At 36.1% G+C, this 11,165-nt stretch overlaps 1 protein-coding gene across 1 annotated transcript in view; it reads left to right on the top strand.

The window, feature by feature from the left end:
• Nucleotides 1-5,818: 5,818 nt before the first annotated feature.
• LOC145776082 (phospholipid-transporting ATPase ID-like) overlaps nucleotides 5,819-11,165 on the top strand; it is a 30,195-nt gene continuing 24,848 nt past the window's right edge. Inside the window, exons 1-4 of the mRNA XM_082587487.1 lie at nucleotides 5,819-5,872; nucleotides 6,014-6,112; nucleotides 7,994-8,055; nucleotides 9,632-9,704. Coding sequence (XP_082443613.1) covers nucleotides 5,819-5,872; nucleotides 6,014-6,112; nucleotides 7,994-8,055; nucleotides 9,632-9,704 — 288 coding nt within the window. The remainder of the gene's footprint in view (nucleotides 5,873-6,013; nucleotides 6,113-7,993; nucleotides 8,056-9,631; nucleotides 9,705-11,165) is intronic.

Genomic DNA, 11,165 nt, shown 5'->3' with positions numbered 1-11,165 from the left:
ATGAAATGATATAAATACGAACTATGCAAGCAAGATGTTCATCGATTGGGACTGTTTACTTAGGCTTGTTAGCGTTATTTAAAATCGTTTAGGCTATCATATTTTTTAACGTTTGTGCTGTCCCCGCGCTTGTGCCAAAAAATTTTAAGCCGCGACTTTTGACTGGTCATGTTGGCTAAACCTTTTGTTCCCTATCTTGGGTTAATGGGACTGCAACAACAAATGAAAAACGCAGGAAAATCCTTCACAATTTCAAGTTTTTATAATTAGTTAAATAACTTTCGTAAGTTATGAGTCCAGGCAGGGGCCGCAAAAGTTCTTACCGTGGGCCGCATTTTGAGCACCCCTGCTTTACAGCGTAGGGAACTCATCGTATAGGTTACGCTTTGCCTGTTTTACAGTTGATTCAAGATTATTGAGATGTGAAAATCGTTTTTTTTTCGCTTGATCTGTTGATAAACAAAAAAGATAATTTTGGTTGACTGCATTGACGCAAGTGGCTAAACTGTTGACAAAAGATGTAATTATACAATATACAGTATATTTACGCTACTATCTGTCTGGCTAATGGCCGTTCTGGTTAAAATGTCCATGGTTGTCCGTCCAAACGCACTACAAGCCTAGAGGACCGACAGTTTATTTTTTCTGACAAAAAATGGTTTTTATTGAACACTGTTGAGTGAAATTGTCAGTAGGGCCTATGAGAGGTAATTCGTTTTGGTTGTTCAATGGTCGGATATAAGTGCACTCGCCCATGACATAAATCCATTTTTCATCAATTGATGCAGGACTTTGTTGATTTGAATATTATTCAGACACAAAAAGTAAGTTTTCTAAGGCACAGTCTCCAATGGACCCATGTTATCTGAGACTATGTTGGTGGTTTGGTTCAGCATTTTACGCCTAGAAGAGTATTCTGAGGTAATTTCAATTGTGCTACATTACAGTAGCCTATTGTGCTGGTTCAGAGGTCAATGATTTGTTGAAACAGTCTTTTTCGATATTGGGTTGTTTTTTGGTCATTTATCGCATCAAACTGCATGAAAAACTTGAACAGAGCTACTGAATCAATGTGCACTTTTTCAGGTAGCCTAAGTTTGCTATTACACTCGTCAATAGGGCCAATCCTTATGTCAATTGTTGAAGTAGTAAAAGCACAAAGTTTTGCCAATTTATAGCCTATGTGTTTAAATAAGCACAGGCTAACAATGTAAGTTCAATAATCGTTTCCACGTTCAGCGTTTTGTACTTCGTTTCAATCGTGCTATTTCTCCTGTCAATACAGTCATAAGAATCTGTCACTGATTAACCAGGTATGACAGGTGACCACCATGGAATCGCGAAGAAAATAAGCTCTCTTTCATATCGTTCGAAATAACCCAGGTAGGCTAAATTGGAATCTATTTCAAGTTAGCTGTTGCTGAGGCTAAAGTGTTGACGTTGGTAGCGAGCTGGTTCCTATTTAAAAGAAGAAAGACAGGCAGTGAAGGGTTTTTTTCATCAGGGTATCAATTTAGGTGTTTATTAAAGCATTATCATTCCAGAGAGCTCATTGGGTAGCCTAAAAATCAATTTTTTTGGTTATGTGTGTGAAAATTAGGCTGAGCTTTTTAGGCTGATGTATTGTTTTCGGCTGAACACTGAAAACTTATGCAAATTCTTGCTTCCGCCAATTCATTTTCCCTTCTTTGTTACAATCTGGTAGTTTAATACGTCATAACATAAGCCTACTGACGGTGCGTCAAAAGTTCTCCCTGTGTTTGAAATGTCTTGGCCTCAAGAACAATGAGCTATAGCAGGGTTTGTTCAGCTAACTTATGTAGTGATAAATACTTTCATTGACATAGAGATGCCTCTTGTCAGAAAAGGAATCTTTGCTGATACAATAACTTACCGTAGCCTATTTCTCTAACATGGTGTTGCACCGATAGAATTTGTCCCTATTGTTTCATTTAATTATTTTAATAGAAACAATTTTGCTTGAGATTGATACTTTGTTCTTTACTTCTGGGCTATCAACACCATTTATAATTATAATATTTCAGTGCTGAAATTGTCAAATAGTAGGGTTTTTCATAATATTTTTAAATATAGACCTGCAGTAGTCGGAAATATCATCAAGAGAAGATAGCCTACTGCTGAATACAGACTATAGATGAAAATCAAACAAATATACGTTAATACGTTTACTCTCTAAACTTCAAGTAGAACAAACATGCTATTATTCTTTAAAAATCAGCACACAGCATAGAAATTTGTCACTCTGCAAGATGAAGTACTTTTTTCGAAAAAAAGTTAAAGGTTAGTATAATCACAGTGTACTGTAGTTAAAATACTTTCGTAGTTAGGCATAGACTATCGCATATAGGCTATAAAAGTAAAAAAAGTGCAGTAGGTTAGTAATAGAACTCATTCGAAGTTTAACATTGCCCTTTTTATCTTACATATTAAGATTCAATCTTTTTGTGTATTGTCTCACTCTGGCAATAGAAAGTATTTTCTCTGATGTTGTTTTTGACCTCTCAAAGCACGTTATGACAAGATCAATGACTTAACCAAATAAATAATTTTAAAGTGCAGAAACTTACATTGGGGCATTTTTAAGAACCTTTGAAGATCCCACTGCAAGCAAACAAACTGAAGCAAACTGAAAGGCTATTTTTTTCGCTTTCCAATCATGTGATCATGCTTCGATTTCTGGTGGTTGAAGAACACCGCTCATCTTTATCTAGAGCAGAGGTGACGAACCTGCGGCCCACGGGCCGCATGCGGCCTGTCAAAGAATTTTGTGCGGCCCGCAATAAGTTACAATTTGACAATCGTTCATGCATTAAAGACAAAAGTCATCTCAAAGCTGTTTTATGCCTTCCCTGGTACACCTTTCTTTTGCTATTTTCTTGCCCTAAACACTTATTGCTTAAAAAAGTCGTTACAGGTCGAGGGCTCGAGGCTGACAGATGAAAATCTTAGTATGCAGTTGAGAGTTGCCACATCGTCTGTTTGACCTAATATTAAACGCTTAGTCAAGCAAAAAACTTTCCAAAAATCCCACCAAGGAACAAAATCCAATGCTTCAATGTTATTTTTTAATATTTTGTGCTTCAATGCTGCATTACATAGCTTCAGCTGTATGATTCGCATTGGCTTTTGTTTGTTGTTTGAAAAAAAAAATTCATTAACTGATTTGTTGTTTCGGAGCATAAAGGTCGAAACAATTAGTCAACTAAGCAAAAAGGATAGAGCCAAAAAAGAAGAAATAATACTCATATGAAAGCAAACGCTTCGAAAATTAAACTGTCTTCATTATCAGTGCAAGTAGCCTACTGTTGCTCTATCATTTTTGCTCAAGTTGATGTTTTTATTTTTTACTGTTGTATGTTTCGATTCTGCGTAAGATAATTTCAACTGTGTGGGTTTTAGCCTATTACTTTCATCTGCCGTTTGTTACTTTTCATGAAAAGGTTAATATTTTGAGTCGCTTCTAAAAGATTTCATAGTAGGTTACGATTAAAAAGTTGTGTGGCCCGATAACTCATGTGTAATTGACAAAGTGGCCCGCGACCGCAAAAAGGTTCGTCACCCCTGATCTAGAGTGTTACATAAAATTGGTGAGCGTAATTGCTGAAGAAGCGGCCGAGAGAAAGGATCTGGTCACCCTATACTCTACGAGCAGCGATTGTAGCTATAAATTTCATAAAACCAACTAACGGAAATTACATCTTAACTTTTAGAAGAACAACGAGATTTGATAGCAAACGACTACGTATACAACGCTGCATTCAAATATACGGCAAGTACAAATTTTACTATAATGCTGTTTTTCATTTGTGTTTAACTGTCTTTGCTTTAGTTAAAAAAATATTAATAAAATACAAGCTGCTTGACCAGGGGCGCCGGAAGCGGGGGGGGGGGGGGCAGGGGGGGCAGATGCCCCCCTGCCCTCAATTTTTCTGCAGATGGAGGGGCAGGGGGGGCAATGGTGCCCTTTTAAAGCCATGTAAGCTACTGCACATTTTGCAATATAACAACAATTTCTGCTATTCGTTTTTAGCCTAATTATAATCTTTCATTTTTGCCTCAAAATAGTATTTACGGCACAAAATTTTGCAACACAGTTTCAGGCCTTAAAACTCTTTTTTTTAGGCAGCCATCGTGGCCTACCGGGAGCTCTTTCTCGGCGGCCAAATCTGCGTGCTTGGAGCCCAAAATACAAAATAAAAATAACGATAGCACAAGTAAATAGAATTAAACTTGCAACAATGCTAAAATGATCACTCAGCGTTGTTGAAGTCTGGGCCTGGGCGACTTCCCACAATAGAATCGTTGCGCCACGCAATAACTGCTTTATCGGGAATGTAATCTAGTACTGCGGGACCATCTAATGACACTCGCACGAGTGTCTCCAATGTGGCTGATTTTAAAGAAGTTCGCCACTCCCCTAGAATTCTGTTTAGCAACGAAAAACAACGTTCGACATGTGTTGACGTCTTGACGATGACGGCAAGGTAATAAGTATTTCAATGATGTGAAGGACATTACTAAAAGAAGCATAATTTTTGCAAAATATGATCAAAAAATGTTTTCCCCTCGGATGTCAACTAACCTAGTTCTCCTTTTTAACAACGATTCAATGTCCGACAACATCGAATCGACATAAAAACGACAATATTGCCAGCCGATGTAAATTAGCACAAACAAATATTCCCGCACAATACAACAGTGGCGCGCTGACCTAATTTTGCGTCACTCTTTGATACTACATATTTTCGACAGTTAATCCACGATCATTATATTGCGAAATTAAATAATTGGCTAGAAGAGACCGGCGGCCAAACTTGGCCGATTGAGGAGGTAGCACCGGCGGTCATTCAAGCACTACTTAGCGGCCATGGCCGCAGGCTGCTCTAAGGCTTGACAGTAGGTTACATCAGCCCTTCTTTGTATACTGGACACGTGTAGGCTATCATTACTCAATACACAGTGAGCTGATAGATTAGCATTATCGCTATATCTTATCTTAAAACTTGAAAAAAAAATTGGCCTTTTAGTAAACAAAAGTGCCCTTTTTTTCGTAATCCTGCCCCCCCAGTCAATAATCGTTCCGGCGCCCCTGTGCTTGACTTTATATAGGGCTTGCACGATTTCGTTGTTAAAATCTGCAGATCGTTAGCCTATATAAGAATTAATGTGTTTTAATAACATTTGTTGAGTGAAAAGCAATCTGTTGATCTATTTGAGACTGCACAAAGTAGATGAATCTTTACAATTTTTATCATACTGTTTCAGAACAATGCGATAAAGACGTCTTTCTATAGATGAATCTTTACAATTTTTGATGAATCTTTACAATTTTTATCATAATTTACAATTTTTGATGAATCTTTACAATTTTTATCATACTGTTTCAGAACAATGCGATAAAGACGTCTTTCTATACCTGGTATAACTTCATCTTCATCAATCTTTTTCAACAATTTCACCGAGTAGTCAACATATATTTTGTGTTTCTTCTTGTACTTCAGGTAATAATTATGATATTTTGCAGCTTTAACAAACAAAAACATGTTGCATACAAAGTAGAAAACATGACACTCGTTACAAAATGTCATTATTTGCTAATGTGTGGTATTATTTTAAAATGTTAGATAGTAGGCTGGATTGGTAGACATTCATAAGACAACCGGTTAATGGTGAATTGCGGTACCGGTGGCTTTTATCCTCCAACTGAAAAAGCCGCTTTGAAAGTTCAATCCTAGCAGCTGTGCACACTTTTTTGTAGACAGGCTTGAAACTACCGGTGCTCGCCCTCTCATCAGAGATGGCATCTAGGAGCTTTCGCTTGCTTTCATCTGTGAATTATTCAATCCACCAGGTGACACTAAATGGAGAGGTCTTTTTAGTGCTTTGCTCAAGCGCACACTCCTAGGGTCGAACTACCGTTGTATGTTTCCTTTTATTTGTTTGCAAAGATAAGGCTTAACCGATGCAATCCAACCGGTCTTGTTATTTACAGTTTATTCCCAACATCAGTTCTTTGAACCCGATCACCACATTGATACCTATACTGATTGTGCTTGCGATAACTGCCATCAAAGATGCAGTTGATGACTATGTGAGTGGCTTACGAATAGTTCTTACAAAATTGAAAAAATGTTTTACTTTTTCCACTGTTTGTAAATTCAACAGCTTTTTAAGAAGAAGATAAGATAAAAATTGAAGTCGCAGGAAAATTTAAGTTAATTTGTTCAAGGAAACTTTGTTATTATTTATTTGCATCAGACGAATAGACCTATATTTAGGCTACAACTAAACAAAAAACAATACATTTAAAAAACAAAATATAATAATCACAATAACGCAACAGACAACTCTGTTGCGAAAAATCATGAGTAAACTGCAAATGGTGCCATTGAAACATAACGATTTAAGAAGAGCGTCAGAATAACACAGAGCATTTATTATTGGGTACGGTACTTTGTTGCATTGTAGCCTATTTATCGCTGTAAAGCAATAACCGAAGTCGTTGTGCCATTTGATGGTTTATCGCAGGGATGTCCAATGTTTCATTATAGTGGGCCGCATTGTCACTTGAAATAATTCAATGGACCGCAGAACCTATTAAATTTCAAGAAAAATGGGCACATAAAGGAACAATTAAAAACCATTAATTTCATCTTTGAAAATAGGAACAAATAACACACATGTAGAAAGAAACACAGATTTATTTCTACAATATTTTTGACATTGTTTTCCAGCTAAGATGTTATCACCATTTGCATTAAAGGACGTTGTCTTGATTCTTAGGATGTTTGCTAAGTGTTTGTCGGTCAGTCTATTTCTTTCTGCAGTTTTTTATGTTTTTCATGGATGAAAATAACAGCTTTTACAACAATATGTGCTGTCCCACATGCACAATAATTTTTTGGACAAATTAACCAATTTATTAAATTCATTACATGAATGTAATTCTTTATAAAATAAAGGAAGAGTGTGTTCTCTGTGAAAATTTTTCAAACTTTCTCGACTTTGCAGTTCAATCAGTTCAAGTTGAAATACGGTTGGCGCTTTATCACACTGAAATGAAAATGGGTCACTGAATAATTTTAATTCAATTTCAATCTTTTTGAAGTCAGAAAATCTGACTGTAAATTCTTCAAGCAAATCTTCAATTCTGCAAGCAAACCAGTAATTCACATAACTTAGCATACTTTTCATAGTTTACAGAACAGTCTTTGAATTCTTTCAGATAGACTACGAAAATATGCAATTGCGCCAGCTTTCAGTTGTGCTATGAAAAGTTTTAATTTCCTGGTAAAGCTACTTATTCGCTCCAACATTAAACTACACAACTGACCTTTCCCTTGTAAATGCAAATTGAGCTCAGCTAGCATTTCTGTGATGTCAACTAAGGAAGAAAAATCATTCAACCATTCTTCATTTTCTATCAAGTTCATATTTTGTTTTCTCCATGAACTGTTTTATTTCGGGTAACAATATTTGAAATCATTGGTGGCTGCTTTACTGAGCCATCAGACTTTAGATATAATCGGACTTGGCTATAATCCTGTTGCTCCCAAACTATACTATTACTACGCCCCCTAAAAGCTGACTGGAACATTTTAATTAGGGCTAAGATTCAAAGTGCAAAATACTACTTGGAGTGAAAATGGTTAGCGGGCCGCACAAAAATCTCAGTCGGGCCGCAGATTGGACATCCCTGGTTTATCGCATGAGTGCTTGTGTCTCGCTTCCAATCTGTTTTATCTGCGTTGTTCAGTAATACACATGTGACCAAACAAACTCTAATTTGTGCAAAAACCAAATTTTAACAATTAAGTTTTCGGTCCCCATTTAACAAACATTTTTTAGGTATGGAAATTTAATTGCTGAAGTGCAAAGTTACTAGATCAAGATTGAAAAGTTAAAGAGCTTCCAGTATGACATGCAAGGTTGTTGAAAGCTATTAACATAATTTATTTTTATTTTCATTTAGTATCGCCATAAAAGCGATCAAGAAATTAACACAAGAAAAGTTTCTCGAGTAAAAAATGCCAAGTAAGAAATTCTTAATAAATTTTCTTTATTTGTTTAGACCTAATTTAGCCTACGATTTTATTACAAGGAAGATAAGTTTTCGAGTAATATGTGATTCAACTTTTGTAAGTAGCCTACTTTTTTAAAACCAACATTGCATTATAGTTATTAATGTTTAACCATCATACACGCAACACTAAATTTTTTGAGATAATATTTGTATAAAATAGGGGTGATATTGGAATTTTTGATCAATGGTTATTTCAATGGAGGTTAGCTATAGCGTACACGGCTAATCATGCTGAGATGGCTCTCAAAATTTAATAAACAACAGAATCGCCTACAAGAGAGAGAATGTATTTTATTTGAAATAGATTTAAATTAATTGTAGACCACGCTTTTGATTCTATTTGAATGACTTGGTATTGGCGAAATCTTTCTTACAATAAAATTAAGTTAAATTGAGATTAAACTGTAATTGGAAGTTATTTTTGTCGGTTTCTGATTTTGAACGCTTATTGTCTTCAAGTAAAAATCCGATTTTTTTCCCGTATGCAAAGACCCTCACTGGTCTGGAAATGGACAGCCCTGGTTAAAGTTCAATTGGATAAATATTAGCTTAATAGTTAATCGACGTCATTGCTGGATTGCGTAACCATTTTTTATCATCATCTTGTCGCCTATTTTATACTTGCATCAAATCAATTCGATATGTTATTACTATCGAACATGTTTATAAAGTAAATTGAAAACATATTATAAACTGATTTAATGCTTTAGAATTGTCAGTTTATAAAGTAATTAAAAGTCCTAGGAATTAGTTGCGTCCTGAAATAAAAACATTAACCTACTTTATTAAAAAGTCACATTCAGATCAAAAGCAACAATTGCGTTATTTGTTTCTCGGCAGCCGATTTGTAGCAAGAATTGACAGCGATAGACACGTGTTTCGCCCATGAGGCTGGGCTCATCAGTATCGCACCGTATTCTGCCACAAATTGATTCGACCACCGCTTTACCAGTCAGTTTAACTCTTATCTTTGTGGAAACAAAGAAAGCCTCATGGGCGAAAACTCATGGGCGAAACACGTGTCTATCGCTGTCAATTCTTGCTACAAATCGGCTGCCGAGAAACATATTGTTGATTGGATGGTCTGAATGGCTAGCGTGGAAGCTACACCGTTATGGTTGGCGAATCGCAGCTGCTCGCTGTACTAGTGAGTGCTCAGCCTTGTGCTGACAGCCGGGAAGAACGCCCCTTTCTTCACAATTGCGTTATTGTTAAACAGCGAACCCATTTTGTTTTTTGAGCCTTTTCAGCTTTTGAGTTCTTTGTTCTAAAAATATAGCACACAATCTAAGAGACGAAGTTCTACAGATCTTCAATTCAGGAGACTCTGTGTACTTTTACAGCTACAGATTGATGCTGCAAACCATATCTTATTGTGAGTGTCACAATAGGCCTGCAATAACGCTTGATCGCCTTTGAAAAAAATTAAACTTTTGGCTAAAATGCCCCCACTAGCAAACGTTACATTTGTGCATGAACGATAATTATAGGTTGTTTCTGCTGTCCTAACCAATGATTTATCCACAGACTAGAAAAGGTATCATGGATGGACATTGAAGTGGGTGACATTGTGAAACTACACAACAATGAACACGTTCCCGTAAGCCGTTGTTCTTCACAAATAATGTTTTTTTATCAACGAATCAAAATAAAACTGTAGGCCTATTAGTGAAAGCAGTACAGGGCCTGATTAAGGCCCTGTACAATGTAAAGTAACAGGTTTTTCCTGCTCGCAACATCACTAGGCCTAGTCAAGGATATTTATAATCACGGTATTGTAAATGTTAAAAATGAAATGATAATAATTAAACTATCTAAAATGCTATTTTGCTTACAGCTAACAATTTTTTAAAACAAAACACTTTTATTGATGAAAATAAATTGAACCTGTGAATTCACAAAGGGCCTAACCCCATTTTTTTATTTTACTTTTAATACTTTTAATATATACGTCAATACTTTTATAGGTAGGCTACTGGCAGTACCATGTTTAAGCATATAATCATTATCGAAGTTTCACCACAAAAGTAAATGACCAAAATAATTAAAACAGTTGTGCCAAAAACACTTTGTGGCAATTGGGCCCTTTTTGAATTCATATATTCAATTGCATCCAACCTGTTATATGTTAAATACATTTCTGCAGATCATGTTACTAACGTTATCGCATTTTAACTTTGTTTTCAGATAGTAACGGTGTTTTTAGAGATGTTTTAGTATAATATAATAAGGGCCTAAATCATCTTCTTAATGGACAAGTACATGCAGTGAACTTTAGCAACTCAAAAAATACTTCACTGAAACGCAAAAATCTATTACTTGTGGGCCCCCCTTGACACGGCACTGCTTGAAACCTATAAAAGTATTGACGCCTACGGTACTAATGTAAAAAAATTGGGGGCCCCAAAACCAGGGGGCCTGAGGCCTGTGCCTCGTGTGCCTCATGATTAATCGGGCCCTGAAGCAGTAGCATACCTCAGTTTGTTTTTTTTTTGGTGGGAGAGTTTGTAAGAGAGTTGACTTCATACATATCACGTGCACGCATCTGTATCATTAAGCAAAATACTTTTGATGTCATGGTTGGTCGTGCTTGAAAGTGTTTTCGAATGTAGACAGGAAGACTGACTTTCCTGTTTTTCTGTTCATTTATTCTAAATCTTTAACCGCAGAGAAAAAACCTAGATACAACAAAAAACTAAGACTTGTAGGCTAATGCAGTAACAGGCAACCAGTAGATGAAAATATCGATATCGGGCGAATTAAGCACCAGTCATTTGGTATGCTTTGTTCAGAGCTTACAGCTAACAATCTTCTAATGTGAAGAGTTTGTTTTAGTGATGATATCACGAACTCACATCCTCCCCTTTTAGAAATTTCTATATTCTTGGGTAAAACCATTTCGCACATTAGCTGCAGTTTGTAGCCAGACAATGTTTTTATCATGCGTTGAACTATTTCTGAATAAAAATGAATCAATTAAGCCAACACTGCAAACCTTTGAACCATACTGTTGTAAAGTATTGTTGCTGTTTCAGTAACGTTATTGAACGCTAAAAAAACG

Source organism: Aplidium turbinatum, chromosome 8 (genome assembly GCF_918807975.1).
Source record: "Aplidium turbinatum chromosome 8, kaAplTurb1.1, whole genome shotgun sequence".
NCBI lineage: Eukaryota > Metazoa > Chordata > Ascidiacea > Aplousobranchia > Polyclinidae > Aplidium > Aplidium turbinatum.
This window is presented reverse-complemented; position numbering and strand designations above follow the sequence as displayed.